The sequence below is a fragment of the Xyrauchen texanus genome, chromosome 24 (genome assembly GCF_025860055.1).
Source record: "Xyrauchen texanus isolate HMW12.3.18 chromosome 24, RBS_HiC_50CHRs, whole genome shotgun sequence".
NCBI lineage: Eukaryota > Metazoa > Chordata > Actinopteri > Cypriniformes > Catostomidae > Xyrauchen > Xyrauchen texanus.
The window spans coordinates 31179537-31205191 of NC_068299.1; the positions used below are offsets into that span (position 1 = coordinate 31179537).

Genomic DNA, 25655 nt, shown 5'->3' on the forward strand with positions numbered 1-25655 from the left:
AAAAACAAACTCGCTTTACTGACGACGTAGTAATACTTCATTTAAAAGGGGACAGATAACATTTGGTCTTTCATCAATTCCATGTATGTATTCAGTGAGGGGAAAAGATAAGACATTTCTAGACCTGAACAAGAGAGAGCCATTCATTTGAACAGATGGGGGAGCTAGATAACCATAAGTGACTTATTATAGCAGCCAGGCTGACATCCATGGATTTATGAAAGCATCAAGACGTGGGACAGGCATTAGCAGCACTAAAGGCCAAAGGCAGTGTTTTGCATTCAGTTCTAAATGAATATTGGCAGCTAGTGTAGACCTGAGCAAATATTATTAATATTCTTATTATATTGTGGAGCATAACACAAGACTGCTGCAATCCACAAAGGAGGAGGTTGTGGTCTAGAAATGAGCCATCAATTTGTTTTTACACACGTTTTGATGTTTGGAGTGGAATACTCACTCTTATTTTGTATTTATAAAGTATTTATAATACATTACTGACCTTCAGTAATCTAACCAATTATATTTTACAGTATGTATTCTGTAATCTGTAGTGGAATACATTTCAAAAGTAACCCTCCCGACCCTGGCTCTTGTCCTCTATTCTGCACATGCCGGAATCTGCAGACATACTGGAGGAATCAATGGAGAGGAGTAAGGTGATAACACTGAGGAGGTGAAGTTGGAACATATGTGGGTCCGAAACCTTTTCTTGAATATGACAGAGGATGGGTTAGAGGAAGTGATGGTGTGAGTGGCGAGTGAGGGAAAATGAGGTAACAAGAGAAGGGATATTGTTTGTCTGATTCTGTTCTTTAAAACCAGAAATCTTCTTATGTAACAAGTACTAGAAAACATGGGATGGGAGCTATTTTCTCATGCTTTTTGACAAATAGTGTAGTTTATTTTATCTTTGTAGTTTTTTGTATTTTTTGATCAGTGCCTGCTTTTTTCAAGCTATCTTTTTCGGTTTATCCCTTGCGGATATCCTCCCTCTCTGCGTTCTTCTGTTTTTATACTTATAGACTAACCTTTTGGCCTTATATTTGGCCTCTTCCTGACACATTGGAGACAGAAGGCAAAGGGTTTAGGGGGCATTGTGTAATTTCTTTGAGCCGCACAGTGAGAACAATTGTGTAGAAGGTTGTGCTACACATATCTGACAGACTTGGTGGTAAAATTTCCATCATGGTCTAATTTAATACATCATATTACTTTAAATTTCCCTGATAAGTAGAATATTTGATGTAGTCAGCATTTTCATAAAAAAATGACATTGCGTAGTAAGTGTGAGTCTGATGAAACAGATGTTCTATATAATAATCGCAGAGTTGGGGAACATACTGTTAAAAGTGTTCTAACCTCACTGGTTTTTCTGGCTGTGAACAGAGCACTCTGCCAATCTCTTTCATGTACACACATACAGCATATGCTCAGGGAGCGTGAAAGCAAAAGAGAGATTGTAGAAGGTACTTTGAAAGAGTGCACGCTCTGCCACTTTCAGCCAGAATAATCACATTAGGACATGCAAACATGTGATAACTGATGCGCAGTATCAAATACACTGAATTTATGATAATCCCAACTATAGAGAGCACATCAATATGAAGACAAAGCAAATTTGGCTTTTTTTCTGGTCACAAAAGTTACTAGATTCTATTGAAAATTGATGGAGAAACACAATTTTTGTGAAAAGAAATAATAACGGAATGTTTAGTTTTTGTTGCTATTTAGTGTTTTGGGAGAAAATAAAATTAATTTTAGCCTTTTACCTCGTGGAGCCTTTAGCCCTGATGTACCCTTCAGTATTTGTTTCACCAGAAAACATGGCTACTTGTGAATGCTAACCAGCAAACCTTGACCCCCTAACATCTGCAGTTTTATTTAAATGACCTTTGACCTGAAGATTTTTTTTTTAAAGAGGACAAGCCCAATATTAGCATATTATCACCATGGTGCATGCAATTGCGCTTTATTAAAAACGTATTCTGGGGACCATACACTGTACTGTCCACAACAACTGGTTGCTCAAGTTGTTTTAGGATAATTTCCTATTGATTTGTTTTGTTTTGTTTTCTTATGATTTGAGTCATGTTTGCTGTGCAGATACGTAATATCATCTCAAACTTGTAATTGTCAAAACACTTACAAATATCGGTGAGTGGGAAGTGAAACTTGTGGCAAGTTTATCAGAACTTTAGATTTGTTTTGTGAGTGAAATTAAAATGTCTTTTGCTCTATCAGTATTGGTCAGAACATTAGTCAGCACACTAGAACACTCCTCTCCCCTTCTTCATAGAAAAATGAGAAAGTTGGCTATTTTAGCTAATATAAATCTATATAAAACATTATGACAAGGCTATTTAGTCAGCTTTACCTACACAAGAACTATTAAAGTGATTATCAACAAGATTGCAGCAATGCTTTTTCTGCCACAATCATAGGCATTTGGCATGTGTGCTGAATGCTCATAGAACAGGGTGAATGGACAAGTGGAAAGTGGTACAGGGAATTTAGGGTCTTGCTAATTTTGAGTGTCCCCACATTCTGGCAAACCCTGCTTTCTCCCAGCCATCAGCTGCATTATGAGTAATGGTCCAATTAGACAAGACAGGCAGCTTAGTAAAAGCACTGTCAGAGAAGAGGTTGTTGAGTTCACAAAAGTATTTGCAGTCTGACAAATCCAGTGAATTGTTTTTGAATCATTTAACAGTTCTGAGTATTCGGAATGTTCTCTGATGTCTTTCTAAGTATTGCATATTATTCCCTAGCATGACATGTCTACTATGATGTATGATGACGTTGAAGATGAATTGATTGGAAACATAAGGCTCTGTATGTTAACACCGCTTAATTCATTGGTTATCATGAACAAACAATAATACATTTTTACAGCATTATTAATCATGATTAATGTTACATTTCAAATAGAATGTTGGTCATTGTTAATTTGTGTTATTTTATAACATATTGGCTTAATACATACAACTTTTAATGTTTGAAAATGTTTTAGTATATAGAAATGAACATTTACCAAGATTAATAAGTGCTGCAAAAAGTAATGTTCATTGTTTGCTTGTGTTAAACATATAGTTAACCCCAAAATGTAAATTCTGACATTATTTACTCATCCTTAAGTTGTTCTAAACACGCATGACTTTCATTCTTCCATGGAACACAAAAGGAGATGGTAGGCAGAATGTTAGAGACTGAAAGTCTCTGTTCCCATTCACTTTTGCTGTGTGAAAAAACTGTCAACATTCTTTAAAATTTCTCCCATTTTCCACGGAAGAACAGTAAATAATGAAAAATTTAATTGTAGTAAAATGTTACCGAATTGTGTGTTTGTGTGTGTGTATGTATATGTGTGTTTGTGTGTGGTCAGTGGTTGTGGAAATGACCTTTATTATTTTAACAGGCTTATTTCTCAGCCAATTGTGTGATACTACTGGTAGATCAACTGTTTTGGACTGTTAAAGAAAGAGGAAGTCCCATGGCCTGAATTGGCAGTCCTTCCCATTTTCCTTCACTTTGTTTTCTTGTTCACTAAGGATCAGAAATCTCTGAATCAACTGATCCAAAAATGAAATCTTTGTAGTTGGGGAAAGAGTGGAAGTCTGGCTTTCGTAAGGGTCTGGTCTTCTGTCCATGGGAAGGAAGAGGCACACAAAGACTTGAGGAGGGAATTGTTTTAGTTAAAATTCATGCTTTTACCCCTGACGAGGGTGACGTTTGGACTCTCATCTGCACTCTTAGAATAGTGGCATTGCCGGCCAGCTGAAAAAAAATGCCTGGGGAACAGAGGAAGACAAGTCCCTCGTCGATAAACTGTAAAAACTACATTTTTACCCACAATATTTTTCTTTTCTGCATGTGATTACTTCCAGAATAAATAAGGATTAAAAATTACGGGTTTGTTCTTGTAAGTGTGTTTGCCGCTTACTGAAAGCCAGTGCCCAGATATGAGCCTCAGACACCATGCATGTTCAAGTACTTCAAGCATCTCTTAACAAAGCCAGACTTTACTATGTAAAACACCAGACATCTAACCTAACCATAGGTCAGTCTTACACTAACAAAAAGTAGCTTGAACATAGCAATAGATTACGTTTTGTAAGGGTAGAGAATACGTTTTTACTCTAATAGGGATCAAGTTAAGATACATTTTATAAATAACATAACTTCTCATAATTACTTTTGTTCAAGCCTGAAAAGTCTATGATGCAGTTAGAAGGAACCGCAATGTGCATTGAATACAGAATGTGACAGCTTTCAGCACGTGTGTCTTGCAGAGCGATGTGCATATCATGTGAGGTGGCGTTAATGGTTGACCATGATAGGTGTTTCAGGTTGTTTTCTTTGCTGACACATTTTTTGTTTGATAATACAATGTCTCAAACACGGTACCTGCGCATAGAGCTGTGAGAGGCATTCTCCATTTGTCTGAGGAAGACAGAGAAGGATATGCGTCATATTCCAAACAAAAATAACGAGGACAATAACAAATAGTTGAGAGAGGCTATTTGGATAGGCAAAAGTCCAGCAGATGTCTTGGTACAGAAGTGACTCTACAGGTGGCACAGGGAGGAGAACATTTGGTGTGTTTGTGGACCAGCTAAACCAATTGAACTCCAGCTTGACCAGCCTAAATCATACAGGACTAGCTTAGGCTGGTGGAAGATGCTCTTCTCTCTTTTTTTTTATTTTTAGCATGGATATCTGCTCTTACAGAAACACGCTTCTATAACTAGACTATTGCTAAATGATAATAATAACGGCAGATAATCCATTGATAAACACGTACTTTTTGTCCTGTTGTTCACACAATGCTATCTTATGACATATAAACACTTTTATATAACACATGACTTGTAAGAGGATACATTTTCCATTTGCATTACAACAACACCAACTACATTTACAAGCTTCATAGAAGCACCACAAAATGATATGGTTGCTTCAGCAATTGCAATTTTCATCTCACATTTGCTTTTTATTACTCTCTCTCTGTTAGATTTAGGTTTAAGGTTCAGGGAAGGGGTTGATTTTTCGATTTAAAACTTAATTGAGCATTAAACTCACTTTTGGTGCCACACGATGGACGTTTCACCTCGGAACTGCTGTAAAATGTGTAATGAACCACCATATTTTTTTAAAAATATATCAGCTCTGTAGGTCCATACAATGCAAATGAATGGTGATCAGACCTTGATTTATCACTGAAGTCTATATTCCTTTATGTGATTTTTGGAGCTACAAAGGTCTGAACGACATTCACTTTCGACATTTAGGGGAGGCCAATCACAGGGACATGTTGAATAAGACAAGTCTTGTCAAGTCTTGTCTGTTTCCCCAGTCCAGCAATTACATGGTTTATAGAGTTTCCTAAATCAAATGAACTGCAGTCAATCCATTCACTCAACAGATTAGTGGAATGCGCCTGATATTTTCCATCAATTACTTTGATAGCTGCATGTTGTGACTGTCCTGAGGAGAGAGGAGGCGTGTCCAACCTGTCATCATAAATCAAGTTACAAGTTACATACCATTGAGAGGAAAGAAATAACATACTGCCAATTTGACAGGGCTACATGAGAATTTTTTTATGGTGACTGATGCCTTATTGGTTTTTAGAATAGCTCAGCTGCAGATTTATTTCAGAGCTTGCATCCCATTTATTCAAAGGATTGAAGGGTGAATTTATTTAAGAGTATTTATACAGGTTTTTACCTGATTAACAAATGTATATACATTGCAGTTGGCTCATAGCTGAGTGTAAACAACAAGTGGCTTATGAAAAGCACTTGAAATGGATTGGACAGAACCCCAGTTATGATTGGATGAGCCTTTTGAAGCTGTTGTAAAATGCATATAAATGTTAGCTGTGTCTGAAATGACACACTATACATTATGCACTTGGCCATCAAGTGTATGAATTTTCAAAGTGTAGAATCATCCCAAATGGAACACTAAGGTTTTTACTACACTGAAGCATTCGCTGTTGAAATTCAGTTGACGGAAGTGACTTTTCAATTGCACACAATAGCCGCTTTCACATATACAGCCTTTTGTGAACACAACCTTTTTGAAAAACCTGGTAAATTTTGCTCTGGTAATTTAGCTTTAATGGGAAGTCAATTTCAATTTCCATATTGATGGTATGTGTGAACAGCATATGGTACATTTACCATGTAAAGGCAATCCAACAATTTCCCTGTAATTTACCTGGCTGCATGTGTGAAATGTGCTCATTTGTTGCCGTTAGCTTTAGCATGTTAGCCAAATTAACATCACACAGTGATGTTAAAGCATTCAATTCACAATTGTAAGGTGCTGTCTATAATAAAGTTTCGCTAGTTGCCACATTCATCATTAATTACAATTGTCAGGCCAACGTCGTGGCCAGGTAACTCCGCCCCTTTCACTGCGTAGGATGAAACGTGGCAATTGAGTGCATGAATTGTCCATTTCACACTCCATTACTTCGGTTGAAGAAGTACATCATCCGGGTAAACATAGTTATCTTTTTGGTTGCGCTTTCAGTGTAAACTGAACCCGCACTATTTATTCTACAATATGCTGTAGAATTGTCCAGAAGTGAATGAATGTTACATTTATATAGCGCTTTTCTGACAATACACTCAAAGCTATTTACACAGTGAACAGGGGACTCTCCTCAACCACCACCAGACGTATGCGAAGTAGGCCTATGCGATTTGGGATGCAGCTCATGGTGCAAGTTTTACTTCGCTTGCCAACCATAAACAGTCTACAGTTTGACAATGAAATGATTATTAGTTTAGTCATGAATCTACATAGCACAAGCTTATAGGTTCTTTGAACAAGTTATTTGTTAGCTAGAACAAACAATATTTCTAACATGAATAGATACAAAGAAATCAGCAATGGAATGAAGATTGATATGCTTTAATAAGATATCAGTGCAGAGATACAACTTCTTATTGGGTAAAATTTCCCATACAGTTATGTTAACAATAATCATAAGAACAGTATCATAATAAAGTCAATATAAATGTAGCATATTAAAATATGTACGTACTTTGCTTACTGTGACTAAAACATCCAACATTTTAATAAGAGCACACACTAGCCAAAGAAACCACCTGTTTTATGCATCAGCACCCTAATGTTGTCTTTAAAGTTAAAGAAACATAAATCAGTCAAATGTTAGGACAGTATAATAAAAAAAAATAAAATATATATATATTTTCTCCCCAATTTAGAATGCCTAATTGCCAATGCGCTCCAAGTCCTCGTGGTGGTGTAGTGACTCGTATCAGTCCGGGTTACTTTTGTAGTAGTTGTGGACAGACTTACCATGGCTCTCTGCACATTCAAATGCTCATCTATCACTGTAACATCAACATCATGGATGCAATATTAGAGAAAGCTACTGTATGACAAGAGTTAACTCATTCCTATGTGTGTTTCTGACTTTGGTGTTCATTTCAGAAAATTCAAGAGGCAGATATGAAGCATTGCTTTGTGGGTTGGCTGTTTTGTATGCTACATGGCTAAATGCTGCACCTCGCTTAGTGACTGCGTTAAGGCACCTCTGTCACAGTTTATACAGTACATTAAATGATTGCCCTTTTGAAATGCTATTATTAAACTATAAGCTTGGAGATGCTGTAATACACTGTATTGACTTATCTTTGTATCCATGGTTTTTTGTAATACTTGTGCTTGGTTTATATCAATTAAATCAGGCTAATTTGGAAAATATGCAGAATTCCATGCACTTTACCTTGACAGTGCTAATATATAGTGCTAATATATATATATATATATATATATATATATATATATATATATATATATATAACAGTTGCTCAGTGGACAGACTGAGCAACTGTTATCTCTCTGTCTGTCCCTCACAGTTTGGACACCTGTTATCACCTGTCTCAAACTCTCATATTATGTTTACTGTAACTGTCTATCACAGTGCCAGATAGGTGTGTCAGTCTGGAATGACTGTCTTTTAACACCAGTGAAAAGGGTTCTATTTTTTCATAAACTTTTTTTTTTTCTTCAGCAAAGCAATTTGCATGAAAAGTAAAAAAAATACATGATTTTCAGAATTTCAAAGTATTTGGTATGCCTCTTTTGCTTTAATGACAGCATACACTCAAGCTGGCATGGACTCCATAAGTTGGTATGGACCGATGATTCATGTTATCCAGCACGATTTCAAAATCTTGTTTGCTTATTTATAGCAAAGGAATCTGACCTTTTGTACAAAAAAATCATCAATTTTGCCTACATTTTATTAGTAGTCTAGAATCTAATTTTTTTTTTTTTTTTTTAAATCCTAAAATATTCTGCAGACTTTTGGACATCACTGTACATGAGTATTCTACATTCATATCTAAATATGTTTGTGAGATCTAGTTTCAAATCTCTCTGTGACAGCTGGATAATAAGGAGTTAATTACACACTTATAAGCCTCATTAACATGCTGTGACATGAACAGCAATCATCTTTTTTGCAAAGCAATTGTAATCAAATACTGAATAAATATGACACCTGATAAACATTTATGAGCAAATGCAAAGAGTGAATATTACAATAACATGCTCAGGTCATATCTCACCACAAAAGCAATAAAAACAACAATAAAATAATATATATATACTGTATATATGTATAGACTATAAAGAGAATGTAACCTATTTTTCAACCACAATAGCTGCAATATGACATTATTTTTTTGACAATTAAGCACTTAAGCAACAGGGCGTTTTTCTATAGAGTTTTTGGTAATAACTGCTATTCACAATTGTGGTTGTCATTATTATCATTAATTCAATTAATTCTATATTTTTAATGCATTACAGTAAAATAAATACTATAATACAATGAGTTTAAATGTAAATCAGTAGTAGATCAAAGGCACTAAATATTCTACTAAAACACTACCTTGACATATAAATACTTACAAATCAAATAATATTTCATTTAATTTTCTAACATTACAGAATGAGAATTTGTGGGGCATTTTGGGGGAATTACCTAACGAAGTATTAAGAAATCATTTGGATTATAAAAACGAATTATTTAACTTTAAAGACAACCTTAGGGCAATTAAAATAGGTGGCTGAATGTTTTAATATAACACTGTGTCTTAGCCAGACGCGACTCATAAAAGTGACAAGCGATAAAAGGTATCTCTTCCATGTTAATCAATTACATTTTGTTTGTCTTTGATTTCTGTGGGTACCCGGTAGCCCCGCCCATTGAGAACTCGCATTGGTCCAAAATTATACATCAAATCTGAAATATGTTCTGATTGGCCAACATAGTCTCATGATAATTCATAATAATTTGTACGATATGGTGAAATCGTATGATATCTTACAACTTGCCTCGTATATTCCCATATAGACACCAACCGATCAATAAACAGAATTTAAAATTAATTCCATAAAGATATCAAATTTTAGCTAGCCTCCTATCCAACACTTTATTTCAACAAAGGAAACATCAGTGAACAAATTTGGTAACTCATTCCATATTTTCAGTATATGCAATACAAATGACTGATGTATGTCATTAACCTGTAATATGCTTCCCTCATCTCGTTCATTCTTGTAAGGGGTTACACTTTATGATTAGGTAAAGGTTTGGGTTAGGGGTTAAACTAAAACGTAATAACATTGTTCGTTGTTTTGTTAATTTTCTCAATGGGATTAAAAGTTGTACGTTTTTGGATGAGCCAACTCATACGGTTCCTTACAATTTCACCATCTCGTACTATTATTATGAATTGTCACGAGTCCAGGTTGGATTGGCTGTAACTGTGCCACGTTACACAGCAGTTTCACGTTAAGTGTGGACAGACAAATTGCTTGTTACTGGAAACTTTTTGCATTGCATCTGGTTAGGACAGTAAGTTAGCAATTGCAAGAAATCTCTTAAAATGTAGTTAATTTAAAGGATCCAATAAGCTACATAACAACTGAACCAGATTTCCTTAAAAAACAAAAACTAACAATTTTTCCAATTTTAATTTTTGAATCCAAATTTACTGGCCTGCCAATAAACATTATATTAATTTGCATATTTTTGGAAAAATACCACCAAGAAAGAACATGGGACATCAGCACTATACAACTATACGGACTTTGATTCACATCTACTGAGTAGACAAGACAAAGTACCAAGACAAATAAGCGCTACAACTTTATCATCAAAGTAAAAATGTATGAGTACAAATCTTAAGAGAATATTCCTTTAAATATGTATGTTTACAGCTAAATTGACAAAAACATATATATTTCGAGTGGTCTCCGCAATAAGGCAATAAACAGAGACAGAAAGGCAGCAATGCCACTAAATGAACAAAAATAAGGCACAGAGGCCATGAATAACAAGAAAAAGTGGTCAGTGAGGAAAGAGACTTATTGTGTCAGAGGTAGGAAAGTTAGAACAAATTATAGAAATTAGAACACTTAAACAAGTAGCCTAGCTTACAGTAGTAATTTTTTCCGTTCTTTTTTTGTCTGACATTAATAGATAGATGGAAAGACAAGAGCAGATATACTAAAAAAACGTTCACCAAAATGATCTGACAAGCAATTAGACTGCCAGCAAAAAACAACAACGCAACTCCTCCGGAAAAACTTAAACTCATTCAGAAAATTGTAACTAAAAAAAATATTACATGTATATAATTTATGAAGATGTAGACAACAAAAATAGAATCAAAGCTACATTTTCTTGTACGCAGTCAGGTGACTGTGAGAGAGTGTGTCTGCACAATGTACAGAGGCCCCAAAAAGTATTTCGACACTTAAGCCACACTAAAGAATGCATGAATGTCTTTGCATTACATAACAAAATATCAAAACAAGTGGCATTTATTTGAAAGGATGATAGCACACATTTCAAGCTACATTTCACAAAAGAAGTTTAAAAGAAGAGGTTTTAATCTACAGTATACAACAATATATATACTGTTAAAAGCATTAGATATACTATCAAAAATCAAAACAAAAAGTATCTGGACACTTTTGTCCATAGTTAATGTGATGCATTACACATGTGGTTACTCTGCTAGGACACCTGTGTAAAGTTGAAGACAACTGACATCGTATGTCCACTAAAATCACCTTAAGACCTTTTAAAAGTCATCGCAAACATGCCTGAGAAATGTGAAATTCATATTGAGAAAAGCTGAAAAGAAATGTTAGCAGATATTAATTGGTTCAATCTTGTGTTATCTAATGCATTGACATTCATACGATACTGTACAGTTTTTAAATGTGGCATAAATGTCCAAATACTGTTTGGGGCCACTGTATTTGTCTGTTTGTAAGTCAAGGTGTCCTAAGCTGGGATGGCTATTGTCAGGTTGGTGATGGAGAGACTGGACAAAGGGTTGGGTTAAGAAGGACTGCATTTCTGTGGGCTGGTTGTGAATACACTGGTTTAAGAGGACTGGTCTAATGCCTTTAGGAGGTCACTGCCCTGCAGCAAATGCAGATTTCCTTGCATGGGGACGTTGACCTCGCAGTCATAACGCGTCAGTTCAGGCAGAGAGTAGGTCTCGAAGGAGGGCCCGATAAGACGACTCACAATTCCTGCAAACACAAGCAGTTCAAAGAATGAATATTTTGTATTTAATATCCTTCAGTATCTTTCATAACATCATGACTCATAAATGCACGCAGTGGAGTCCAAAAGTCTGAGTTCAATTGAACGACAGAATGCATGGAATCCACAACTTTGTGCAAAATCTGATGATCATGTTATCCAGCATGATTTGTGAATGTCCCAAAGAGCATCATGTGTGCTTCAATGCGTGTGAAGCAAAAACCACCTGGACCACTTGCACAAAGGTTTTAGTTTGGTTAATGTCACAAATGAGTTTATTTGATTAGAGACCTAGACACCCAGAGTACAGATCTTAGGGTGCTTTCACACCTAGTTCATTTGAGCACTCCAATTGCTCTTAGAGTGGTATAACGTGCATATGTGAACAACCTTAGTGGTCTCAGACGCCCCTAAAAGGACCCAAAAGTGAACCTCAGGAGGTGGTCTGAGTATGGTTCGTTTGAGGGTCCTTTTGTGGTTCGATTGATTTGTGCGATGTGAAAGCGAAGAGGTACCAGTCCGTTTTGCATTTTATGGCAGAAGTACCTTGTGGCTTGCCATACATAGCTGCATTACATACTTCATATTCAGTCACAATTTACTGTCCACATATGGGAATTGTAAGCGAATATATATACCATGATTACCATGACGTGTTTTTGTGTCTCATATTCCATTCTTGTTTTATATTTGAGCACCTAAAATGAATGGACCGGCCGCATTCAGAGCGGATGAACCGCTTTAAAGTGCTCTGATGGGCGTACTGTCTATGGAGGTTCACGCCAAACTCCCATGAACAAACAAGTGAGGATTTTTATAGTTTTACTTTAATTTTATTTGCACAATGGCAAACGTTTGCTTGCTCCATAACCCTTGAGGTTATGGATAAAGAAACATACCTTCAAATGCACATAGAATTTCAAATGTTTTCCTTCACGTGAAATAAGGGCTTGTAGGTTTTATTGGAGAGCCTTAACATAATGTGAGAGAGTGAAGAATATAGCACAGAAATACAGTATACATTATTACTATTGCATAATGTAATATAATTGGTGGTGTGTCTGGGTTTCATAAATTATACAACATATAATATATTACTTTTTATGTAATAATATCCCTGTGCAATAATTTGTAATTAAAAATTCTATATTTTTTAAAGCCTTAAAAGTAATCATATAGCCCCATTTTATTATATGATTTCAAGTTAAATATCAATAAATTACTACTTAAGGTGTAGGTCTATAATAAGCATGTGTGAACCTTAAGAAGTATGACAAATGCTATCATAATAATCACAAATATTTATGAAAAATTGTTGTCAGTCAAATTCAATAATCGTGACAGCCCTAGCTGTTCATTAGGAGCTGTGGTGGGAACAAAAAGGGGTCTGAGACCACATTAATGTGAGGAGGACCAAAAAAGAAACTGGGTCCTCTTTTAAGTACATTAAGTACATTGTGAACACCAAAAGCACTGAGGTCATTTGCAGCTGGTTCCCTTTCTGGTTCACTTTAACCAAACTGGGTTTGGTTCACTTAAAATTTACTATATGTGAAACCACCCTAATATACAAATTTTTCTCATGTTGTGTCATTAATGTTTTTTTGTTTTATTATTACATTTTAAAACTTTTAATTATTTACAGGTATATTTTGAATCCCAGATTTTCAATGTGATCTCAGACCTTTGGACCCCACTGCATATGTGCAGATATGTTTATGTACCAGTTCTACAATGTGAGCTCACCATCCATTTTGGAGGAGGGCTGCATGTTGAACTCTCTGTGGTTACAACACAGTTGTCTGTAGCGTTTTGTAGCTTGTCCGGTCTGATTACCTGGACACTGGGTTTTTCTGTGCTGGTGGTCCATGCCTCCATTGTGGAACATGCCTTTGTCTAAGTAAAAGTGAATTTGATCAATAATTTAGTGACGTTGTCTGTAATACAACTGCTAAAAAATCTTCTCTATTGAGATTAGGAGATTAGGAAAGTGTGTAAAGTAGTTTTTTTAACATTTTCTGTAGAAAATGTGCATGGTGCTTGCCCAAGCAAATGTCACCACGATAAAACTAGGACATTGTGGGTGATTGCTGGGCTTATGCAGCTGCAAAGGTGTTCAGGGTGGTGGTTGAGTGGTTGTATACTGGCCCAAGTCAAAAGAGCACAATAGTCTCTTTAATAATCTGTTCCATGAATACGGCTTGGGCCCCTTCTTCAATGTAAGCCTTTTTTGCCACCAGCCAACAATCTTCAGTTTGATCACTAAGAAAAGCAGTAGCATACCTGTCCTTAAAAGGCTGCATGATTTGAAGTTTAAATGAGGACAAATTTCCTTAGCACAAATAGTGCAGAACAAGTTAATCTCAGTCTCCACTTGCCACCAAGGTTTGGACTGCTCTGAGCAGAAGACTTTAGCTCTGTCCCAAATGATACACTCTTAACTATGTGCTCAGCCATGTCGTGTAAACATTTTAAAAGTGTAATATTGTCTCAAATGGAACACTTAAATTAGTTTTTACTTCATGGAAGCATTCACCTTTTAACAACGGATGGAAGTAACGTTTCAAACGCATGCAATGTGTTGTGGTTAGCTTTAGCGTGTTAGCCATCCTTAATTCGACCCTTGTACATCCATACCAAATAACGTTACATGTACTGTCTTCACTGAAGTTTCACTAGTTGTTTTTAAATAATTTATTTTATTTTATTTTTGTTAATATTTTATTAATAGTTTTTAGATTATGATTATTATTATTTTATTCTATTATTTTATTTCTATAATCTTTAAATGCATTATATTAGTATTCATTTGTAATATATATTTTTTTGTTTTTCAATTTTGTTGTTTATCTGGTATAGGCATACAATTGTAAATAGTTTAACACAAACATATTGTTTTGATATTAAAGGAAAGTTCTTTTCTGAAATCTAACATTGTTTTTTCCCATAAAATTAGGCGGGTCAAGGGGAAAATCTGCTTCAGGTACCTATTTGGCCAGCAGCAGCCTTAAGTGTAATAAAAGAGACATGATACCTGATAAAGCGCTGGTGCTTAGAGATTTCCTGTCCATGACAGCACAGCTTTCATGCCTAATTCTCTTCCACATAGTCTGTTGTGACTCAGTGGGAGGTGTCTCAGCCTAAAACAGATTGCATGCATTAACTTAAAGTGATACAACACAATGTAGAAATCACTGGTCCATAAATGTAGATTTCATGTTAACCATGAACAAACCATGGCCATCTGTGTGAATGAGCGTTTGAAACTGTTAGAGAGAGCTGAATGTTGAACTGGTCTCATCTCTCTGTAGCTCTGTGCAAAGTTCTCCATGGGTCTGTAAAACAAACAGAGGTGTTAGCCAGACCAAAATCAAAGATAACAACAGAGCAAATATTATGTTACATGGTCAAAAGTAAGTGGACATTCGATCACCACATTCATTCAGGTACATGTGCTTAATTTCAAAACTACAAGCAACACATAAGGAGATGTTAGCCTCAGTCACCATTCACTTTGAATCAGGGTGCATCCCAACCACACACTTCTGCACTATCCTTCAACATTTCATAGTGTGAGAAGTGCGAGTAGTATATTAACACTGAAAATGCAAGAAAAAGTGTAATATAAGTACACAGATGATGCACTTCTTCAACCATACATAGCAGAAGGGGCGGAGTTACCTGGCCGCAATGCTGGCAACGCTCCCCTTTAAATAATGGATAATGTAGCAACTAGCGAAACTACAATGACGACAGCCCCTTACAAATGTAAGTTGAATGCTTATATCACCCCAAGCTGTCTGAATATGGATGTTGTTTGTAATACAAGCGCTGAACTGAGGTTGGCTAACACGCTAAAGCTAGCGGCAACACATCGCATGCCTTTGAAACATTACTTCTGTCAGCTGTTAAACGTTGAATGCGTCCGTGTAGTAAAATAAAGTTAACTGTTCAATTTGGGACGAATCTACTCTTTGAACATGTATTCACTACATGGCTGAGTGCATAATGTATATAGCAAGTGCATAGAGTATACAGTAGTGTGTAATTTGGGAAACAGCTTGAGGCTGTGATTCTGATTAATATCTATTTTTGTGTTTCACATAAGAAATTCATTTTTTATTTTGAGTGAACTATCCCTTTAAGGTTTGTCTTTACTAGAATTACTTGAACAGACAAACCTTTGAATTAAAAGCATGTTTTGGCCATGAAGTGTATCTTAACAAGAGAAACACATTACTGAACTCTACATACAATGCACAAATACCTTTGCAGATAATGTAGTATTTGACATGCTGGTACGCTTTGGCAAGAACGTTTTGAAGCTAAAGGATCCATCATTCCAGCCTTGCTGTGTAATAGAGGGTCTGGTGGCCATTGCAGATTCTGAAGCCCTCCCATAGAAGAAAGTGGGGTGCTTTCTGGGTCATGGTAAGGAGGAATCTGCACAGGCCCATTACTGTAGGGTACGTTTGGCCATGACTCCACAGAGCCTAGATTAATGGTCTGCTTTTCCTCTCCTGAACTCATGTTGGGCTGGTAAAGAGCTGCTGAAGGAGACCCCAAGGGTTGGAAGAGGCTGGTAATGTTGCCGAAGCTCTGCTGGCTTGTTCCAAGACCTCCAATGGCCCCAGATGAAGGCTCCTCTTGGCAGATGGGATTGAGCTGGAAATCCTCACCATCCATGGGGATGTAGGGAGCCAGAGTCTCCAAGTCCAGATCACTTAGGTCAGTCTGAAAGGTATTGGAGAGGTCAGAGAGTAGCAAGACAGACTCCACATTCAACACCTGATTCTGAGTCTTTTCTGTAAAGACATATTATTTTAAAGTGTGACATTTATGACATATAAATGGATCATATAATCAACTCCAAGTATTATTTTGTATATTCTAATAACTCAAAACATACTCCCAGATCAAAAATAATGAAACTAAGCTGCCAAAATCTCAAGTTCTAATTCTTGACCTGAAACTTTCATCAATTTCTGCCAACATTTAACAACATTTATGGATCAACAATGCCTATTTGGCAATCAGAAACTTGGCCCGTCCAGTCATTGTGAGGTAACAAGGATAAAATAGGATAGATAATATCATTCTAGAACTAGGAACTAACAAGGTGTAGAAGATTTGCCAAACACTCTGCTGTTCCTGTCTGTGTGTTGCAATGGCTGCTTTGCAAATCTTTCTTAACACTGGGAAAGAGTAGCTTAAATTTATTTTTTTTACAAGGTCTGCAGTGGTTTCAATTCAACCTTAATTTGTGCAGCACATTTCAGCTCAGATTCTATTATAATTTATAAACATTAATGGTGGACCTCAGGGGAAACATTAAATAGTAATAATGTTGTGATCCCTTTAAAATTTGATATTTGTCAGTCATAGTTAAGAGATCCATCCATCCATCCATCCATCCATCCATCCATCCATCCATCGTCAACCGCTTATCATGTGTACAGGGTCGCGGGGGGCTGGAGCCTATCCCAGCTAACATTGGGCGAAAGGCGGGGGACACCCTGGACAGGTCGCCAGTCCATCGCAGGGCTAGTTAAGAGATATAACACATAAATTAATGTCAACAAAATATTACAGAAAAATATGATCTTTTAACCTCTTGGTTGTAAGAAGTCTTTGTCTCTTGCGTGTCTAAAGATAATAGCTTCTCGGTAAGCTCCACCTTCAGGTCACTATCCACTGTGTTGTAGTAATCTTCTGGGCTGCTAGGCTGTTCAACAGAGGATATATATACCATGGTCAGATCGGACATCAAAATACACCATAAAGAGAAGATTTAGTAAGGTTGTTTACCACAGAGCAACTGCTAAGGCTGGGAGTAGCACTACTGAGAGGTGAACCTTGAGGTACAGAGAAAGTGCTGGCCATTTTGGGCATGTCTGCTGCATAGTTTGGCTTGTGGCCATCATGAATAGAGTGCGAGACAGAAGGAGCATTTGAGGACACTTCGTTGTATCTTGGGTGCTCTTCATACTGGGGCTGACCTAAAGGAAAGGAGATAACCCAACATAATCATGTGAAGGTTACCTCAAAACAGGTCATAACTTGTATTGAAGAGAGCTAAATTTGTCACAACAAATTACAGATAAACCAATATATCAGCCAGGATGTTAAATTGGCCGATATCTAGCCATTTTTAGATTATTGGGATTGGCTGATAGCCCTTGGCATAAAGACTTGCAAGACTTGTGTGGAATGAATATAAATGAAAACAAAAAAGTACCAATAATCTGATCTATCGGCTTAGATACTTAACTGGCCACAAAAAAGTACCAATAAACTGATCTATCGGCTTAGATAATTAACTGGCCAATTTACAGCCATTTTGAGATTATTGTCAATGGCTGATAACCCTAGCATCGAGACTTTTATTGAAGAGAGCTAGATGTGTCACAAAAAAGTAGCGACAATCCAATATATCTGCCAGGATGATGAATTGGCCAATATCTATCCATTTTAAGATTATCTGCATTGGCCAATAACCCCTGGCATCAATACTTGTAATGAATAAAGATAGATGTGTCACCAAAAATGCGATAAACTGATTTATTGGCCAAGAAAAATCATTTGTAGATTTCTAGCAATTTTGAGATTATCATCATTGGCTGATAACCCCTGGCATCAAGACTTGTATTGGATGAAGATAGATGTGTCACAAAAAAACGATAAACCTATTTATTGGCCAAGATAAATAATTGGACAAATGGCTGATAACCCCTGTCATAGAGACTTGCATGATTTGAATTCATTCAATATACATATGGGTCAAGATCATTTATAGCCATTTTTAGATTATCGTCATTAGCTGATAACCCCTAGCTTCAAGACTTTTATTGAAGAGAGCTAGATGTGTCACAAAAGAGTGGTGACAAACTGATATATCGGCTAGGATGATGAATTGGCCGATATCTAGTCAATTTGAGATTATCCCATTGACGACTACCTCTGGCATCAATACTTTTATTGAAGGAAGCTAGAAAGTAGCTCATAAAAAGTAGCGATAAACTGCCAGGATGATTAATTGCTTGATAACAATCCATTTTAAAATGACTGCCATTGGCTGTTAACCCCTGGCTACTGAACTAATTAGCCATGGTTGTAGCTTCTTATTGTGCCAGTTCAAAAACTAACCAACACACTAGGACTGAAAATAATAATAAACATATTCTGTTTAAGTTTTTAATGAAATTTGAGAAAATATACTCTAAACCATGTAATTTCAGCAATTTTGTAAACATCTCATTTGCCATCTTTAAATAGTATTATATCTATATTTCAGCGATCATCCACATTGTTCTCTTGATATCGGTAGTGGCTATTGAAAAATCTGTATCGATTGACCACTACAAAAAAACAGGTATTCCTCACCAAAGCTGAGCGAGATAAAGGTGTCACCAGCTGTAGGTGCCAGCTGGGTGAGATCTTCAGGTTCGTCTTTGAGTTTATTGTAGAGCTCTTCATTATCCAGGCCTTTGCTTGGACTGAAGAAACTGCTCAAATGTTGAGGCTTTAACAGAGACTCAGTCTGGTCCAAAGAGAAGATGATGGAATTCTCTTCAATGTCACTATAAAAAGAGATTTGACTAATGGCTTTTTGTGTATTTATGCAGTATGTAGAACTGTGTAGAGATAGGAAAGTAGTCATATTTGTCATGCGCACAAACATTACCTACTGCACCATGGCTCATTATGGGTTTGGAATTATATGATGGTGAGTAAATAATGACAATTAAAATTTATGCTTGAATTATTGTTTTAAATGGCATGTATTTTTTTGGATAACAAGCCTTGCGGAGTAGACAATAGTGCAGACAGTAGAGCAAACTAAACATAGGCTTTGCCACCATTTATGTCTGGCTTACCTCAGCACGTAGTTCACACACACAATGCACTGTGGCTGGGAGTTGCGACTATTGTAGATGACGGTACCTTGGGTCTCCACCCACACATAGCCCCCATGCTTAGCCAACATCCTGTACTGACCGCTCACTGCCTGGCCTTTAGTGCACACTAGAGAGGGAAGAGAACAGAGTAAATTAGAAGACATATTGAGAAGACATAAAATTATGGCACAAAAGTCTTTCTTGAATTGTTTAATAATAAAAAAATTAAATAATTGAAAATTATTATCATCTAAACAATTTCAATTGCACTGCCAAATACAAATACATAAATGTACATGAAAGTGAGAAATTCTTATATATATTTGGTATATAAAGACAGTATTTGTGGAAAACCTGATGACACATGTGCATTATTTTGATAATGTTCCAATCAGTATCTTGTGTGTTTCAATATAAATAAATACATTTGACAGTCTGTTCAAAGAAATGAACATGCTCAATATCACAAATTTCCTATAATTTGATGAGTGCCCTACAAATTGTCATATTCCCTGTTGTCTTTTGTTTTTGTGCTTTTATGTTGGAATTTTAGTTTAGTTTACTGTGTTAGTTTTGTAGTCCTTTTAGTTTTATTCCTTGATTGATTCCCCTGATTGTTTGCCCAGGTGTTCCTTCTTTTCCCTTGTGTATTTAAGCCCTTGTTTTCTCTGTTTCCTCTGTCAGTTTATGAATGTTTTGTCTATGCTCTGTGCTAGGTTCCCTGTGTTTTGCGTTTCCTTTTATTCTGAGTTAGCTTGTTTATTTTTCAGTTTAATAAAGCTGCATGTAGATCCTCATTCCTTGCCTGTTTCGTCACAGAAAACTGACCAAAGATGGATCTAGCAACCATCAGAATTCTCCTCCTCAGGAAAGGGGACCATCCAGTTGAGGATCACGTCCGTGAGTTCTTAGAGCTGGTGAATTTAGTGCACTACCCAGAATACTCTGGTGGTTTTGCCCAAGGAGCTATTGCCTCCAGCGGATCCTCACTGGAGGCTCCTCGAGTTCGTGGAGGAGGCTCTGCGAGTTAGTGGCTCGCCTTTCACTGTGGGTGTAGAGGAAGAGGGCTTTAAATCTCCTCCCACAGTGGTCGCCCCCCAGCCTTCCATGGCTCATCCCTCCACGCCTGCCATGGCCAACGAGCTAACGCCACGCCTGCCACGGCCAACGAGCTGGAAGTCTTGTCTGTCCCAGAGCCATCGTTGCCAACTGCGACCGTCCGGAGGAGGAAAAGAAGAAAGGCTTCTGTACCCCAGTTTCTGCCTGTACTCTCTTCCATGGCTCCGCCCTCAGAGTCTTCCATGGCTCCGCTCTCCACGGCTCCATCTCCAGAGCCCTCCACGGCTCCGCCTCCCACGGCTCCATCTCCAGAGCCCTCCACGGCTCCGCCCCCAGAGCCTTCCATGGCTCCACCCCCAGAGACAATTCCTTCCGCGGCTCCGCCCGCTCCCCCAGAGACCATTACTCCCACGGCTCCGCCCGCTCCCCCAGAGACCATTCCTCCCGCGGCTCCGCCCGCTCCCCCAGAGACCATTCCTCCTGCGGCTGCCTTACCCAGGCCTCCTGACCCGGTCCCCACCTTGAGGTCATCCCCTTGATCTCCTGGCAATCACCCGGCTCTGCCTGTTTGCCCCTTGTGCCCCCCTGAACCACAATAACTTGTTTATTTTCAGTTTAATAAAGCTGCATGTAGATCCTCATTCCTTGCCTGTCTCGTCACACAAATAGTACAGAAAATTAAACTAACCCAAAAATGCTCACCCAAAAATGTTTATTCTGTCATCTCTTACTCACTCTCATGTTGTTCCAAACCTATTAAAATGTATTTCTTTCATGGATCACAAAAAGGAGATCCATCCGTCATCATTCACTTAAATTGTATAAAAAGTCTCATTCTTGCTCATCATCTGCATGAGTGCTGTAAAGCAGAATTGAATCGAATTGAGTCGGTATTAGGTGTTATTAAGTCTGTATAAAGTCTGGTATCATTAATGAAAAGTTTTTTATTTAATATTAAAATATCTTCCTATTTTATTTAATACATTATGATTAAATTATCAGCCAAAACATTCTCTCATTTATCTATAAAACAACTGTTTATTGATGAAGAAGGGTCTTGGGTAGCTGTAACATAAACTGAGACAGACAGCCGGACTCAACAAAGGGATGTCTAACATAAGCAGCAGAACAAACAGAGGGACACAGACAATGAGGGATTGCTGATTTGAGTTTTGACAGTCTGTCTCTCTGGCTCTTTGGCTCTGGACTCGGTCCAGATCAGTCGTGGGAAAGCATTGCTTTTGGGTCATACGGTTCATTCCCGGCCTGTGCACGCACTGCAGGACGACCATATTGCTGTAGCAAATCTTGTGAATGTATACAGTATGCACAGCAAGAAAGGAAGTCACATAGAAAGATAATGAGCCAGTGGCCTATGCATCTACATTATATCACATCTGTATGAAGAGTGCTTTTGAATGTATACAAATATTCTCCCTGAGAAGTATATAATGCTTAGAACTGTGTCTTGATGTGTGGGAATGTTTATTTTTTACATTCCATTGATGAATGCTGGGAATTCTTAGTAAAAGTTTATTCAAGTTCTCATAAGGAAAATGTACATGAGCACAGGTAGATGTAACATTGAAAGGGCCTTTTGGGATGGGACTTTCGGGGGGGACATAATAAAATATGATTTTATTATGCCATTGATGCCTGGAGCATTTTTCTTTTGCAAGAACATATAGAGGTGAATTAATAAGTTAATGTATTGATAAACATTTTGCTGTTATTAACAACAAAGCCATGTTGGGGTCCTGGGTAGCTCAGCGAGTATTGACGCTATCGCAAGTTCGAATCCAGGGTGTGTTGAGTGATTCCAGCCAGGTCTCCTAAGCAACCAAATTGTCCCGGTCGCTAGGGAGGGTAGAGTCACATAGGGTAACCTCCCTCACGGTTAGTGGTTCTCGCTCTCAATTGGGCGTGTGGTAAGTTGTGCATTGATCACAGAGAGTAGCATGAGTCTCCACATGCTGTGAGTCTCCGCGGTGTCATGCACAGTGAGCCACATGATAAGATGTGTGGATTGACGGTCTCAGAAGCGGAGGCAATTGAGACTTGTACTCCGACCACCCGGACTGAGGTGAGTAACCACGCCACCATGAGAACCTACTAAGTAGTGAAAATTGGGCATTCCTAATTGGGAGAAAAAGGGGATTAAAAAAAATAAAAAGGAAAAACAAAACCATGTTGGTTTTATAAGTACTGCCATAGAAGCAAATAATTTACAAGGTCTGAAGACGTAAATATCTCTTGAGTAGAATCTCCGAGGTGCTATCTCATTATTTGAGTAATTCTGACATGAAATATACGAACCATAATTATAGATCGGTAATCGGAGTGAATGACATTTTCTTTTTTTTTTTATGTTATAAAAAGTTGAAATTTCATTTTTAATATAAAGAATAGAGTATTTCTGTGAGTAATGATGTCATTTTTTCATATCTAATTCTAATTAACAGTTTTCCTAGTCCAAATTTAATCACTGGTATATAAAAAATGCTAATAATAATATAAATATAGTAATTTCAATGCTGAAATCAAGAATTAGCATTTAACTTGTGAACAATGAATTATAGATATCGATAATTCATATCTGCACGAGTCAGGATTTGTATATCTTGTTCATCATGTCTGGATAAAAATGCCTGGAATTGTCGTAATTTATTATTTTTTAAATCAAATGACTTTTTAATTTACTGGCGACCTGTCCAGGGTGTCCCCCGCCTTTCGCCCAATGTTAGCTGGGATAGGCTCCAGCCCCCCGCGACCCTGTACACAGGATAAGCGGTTGACGATGGATGGATGGATGGATGGACTTTTTAATTTAATTAATTTAATAAATGTACAATACATTTTTTGACCTTTGTCAAACACTGTAATTAAAGCTAAATTTACTGTTGTCCCATTTGTTGTGCACCTTTATTATGGATTTAGATCTTTTTGACAATTTTTTGGGTACAATAATAGCTGTAAGTAGTTCATTATGCTAGCATCCCATCTGATTTAAAAAGAGACCTTAATCAATAATGAACATTAGATATGGACTGATTCGAATGTGCAAGTACAGCTCCTATAAACTTGATTGTGGGAAGAATTTTATATCCACAATAGAGTGTCAGCAGTGATCTCTGAAATTTTGCTTCTTTAGCTAAAATCACTTAAATAATGTACATATATATTCTCGAGTAAACAAAATGTCTTCTACGACATTAGCTTTAAGACAGGAGTACAGCACTATATTTATTAGCTTTATGATTTCTACAATTAATATGTAGAGTATGAGTGGGCCATCTCATTCCTGAAGGACACCAGAGCACATAGTGTCTATAGACATCCTTCTGTAATGCCCACATTCAGACAGACAGATGTCCTATGTTAATAATTGTAACTCAAACACAGTTTAGAAAACAAATTCCATCCGAATAGTGCTTTAGAAAGAAATAAGTGGAGAGTTCAAACTCTCTCTCACAAATCTCTCTCACAAGGCAGCCCCACTTTCTTTCTCTCAACAAGCCTAATCCAGATCAACACTTTTTTCTCTCCTCTACACACTATGAAAAGGCTCTAATTACACGTTAATGTCACCATGGACAGAAGCCACTCCACTTCCAGCATCTGATTAGTGAGCAATCTGGGACACCTGGCCAGGCTGATGAGCACCATCCCTGCTCTTATCTCCTCTGTCACCCCTAATGGGGTTCAAGATGTTCTAATGGCTGCCCAGGTTGTCCAATAAGGCTCTTTTAAATCACATTCATAACTCCAACTTGCATGCCAAATGCAATTTGTCTGAAATGCAATTTGACTCAGGGGCTGCCGACCTCAGTATATATATATATATTGTCGCTTGCAGCATGCGGACAGTCAGTGATTACGAACGTCAACAGATATTAGGTTTCACCTCTGCTTAGGAGAAGACAGAGAGATAAACGAAAGCTTAAAGGCAATTAGGTGTAGGCGGCATGTTGATGGTATTATGGTGAGAAGAGAAAGAGGTGTTTATGTGAAATGCGACTTTCAGGTATTTTCTGGGTTCAATACAACATCTGCTCTTTCAACAACATCTGGGGCATACTGTCAATGTCATACAGTCGGTTGCTTTCGAATGTTACAATTTCCTGACATCGGCCCCATTCTGCCAAGTTAACAAATAGCATATCCTGCCATGATGTCCTATCAGACATTTTTGCATCATTTAAAGTTCACCTTCTCTTATGGCGCAACAGTTAGCTCATTGCGCCAGCATTGTTGTTCTCTTCGGGTTCTCAGTGCTTCGAATTTCGGTAAGAACAGACCTAATTTACCTCAAGAAATGTCAACCGACTTTTTCCAATTTTGCAATAAGATCTGTCTGTTCACAAACATTTACAGAACTTGTTGATTGAAATACAGTTAATATAGTTAATACAACTTCCAATGTAAGTCAGAATTTAAAAACTAAATATATTTCTCTGTTTGTTCGAGCATCCCAACCAGCCTTACATAGAAACATCGGTTCAACCAATGGTGTGAATTCAGAGCGGAACTATCTGTTTGTCCAACCTATGGAAAACAAGAGGGGGAGTGTTCTGGAAGCCTGTTTAAAAACAAGCAACTCCTTTTGCTGATGCTAGCAGCACAGATTTTATACACTTCCTTAATCCCCAATTTTCCTGGAAGTAATGTAAATATTTAAATGTTCATTTATTGCCTCATTCTAATGTTTCATCTGCAAAAGATTCTGTACTATTAATCAACTGGTGCTGAGAGAAAAATCTGTTATAAATAGAAGAGATATGACTGGAAAATTAAGTTTAAAAGGTCATTCAGACCGAAAGCATTCTTGCGCTAAAAAAGCAAGATGCAGCGCCATGAACAGAACAGACTGCAGGTGCATTTTTACAGTAGCTTCTGGGTAGCCCTGCACAATTTAAAATCTCACTGGTCCAAAACCTCGCTCTTTATAACTTTGTAATCTCAGTGCCTCCCCTCTCTAATCCTCTTCCCCGTTTCACTCACGTGGTACCGTTTGATGCAGTGACTGCTCCGCGGCTGGATGTTTAGAGTGTGTGTGAGGCAGTGGTAGTCATATGATTTCA

The 25655-nt window shown here is 37.4% G+C and overlaps 1 protein-coding gene across 2 annotated transcripts in view; it reads right to left on the minus strand.

The window, feature by feature from the left end:
* Window positions 1–6912: 6912 nt before the first annotated feature.
* The window catches only part of LOC127618243 (endothelial PAS domain-containing protein 1-like), an 86023-nt gene continuing 67280 nt past the window's right edge, over window positions 6913–25655 (minus strand). The window contains exons 8-16 of one of the 2 annotated variants that reach the window (XM_052090597.1): window positions 19495–19642; window positions 19001–19197; window positions 17426–17616; window positions 17229–17342; window positions 15885–16351; window positions 14853–14952; window positions 14652–14757; window positions 13364–13513; window positions 6913–11604 (exon numbers count right to left, since the gene is read on the minus strand). In XM_052090597.1, the coding sequence (XP_051946557.1) occupies window positions 11453–11604; window positions 13364–13513; window positions 14652–14757; window positions 14853–14952; window positions 15885–16351; window positions 17229–17342; window positions 17426–17616; window positions 19001–19197; window positions 19495–19642 (1625 nt within the window). In that variant the 3' untranslated portion in view covers window positions 6913–11452. The remainder of the gene's footprint in view (window positions 11605–13363; window positions 13514–14651; window positions 14758–14852; window positions 14953–15884; window positions 16352–17228; window positions 17343–17425; window positions 17617–19000; window positions 19198–19494; window positions 19643–25655) is intronic. The other variant, XM_052090598.1, reaches the window with a different exon arrangement.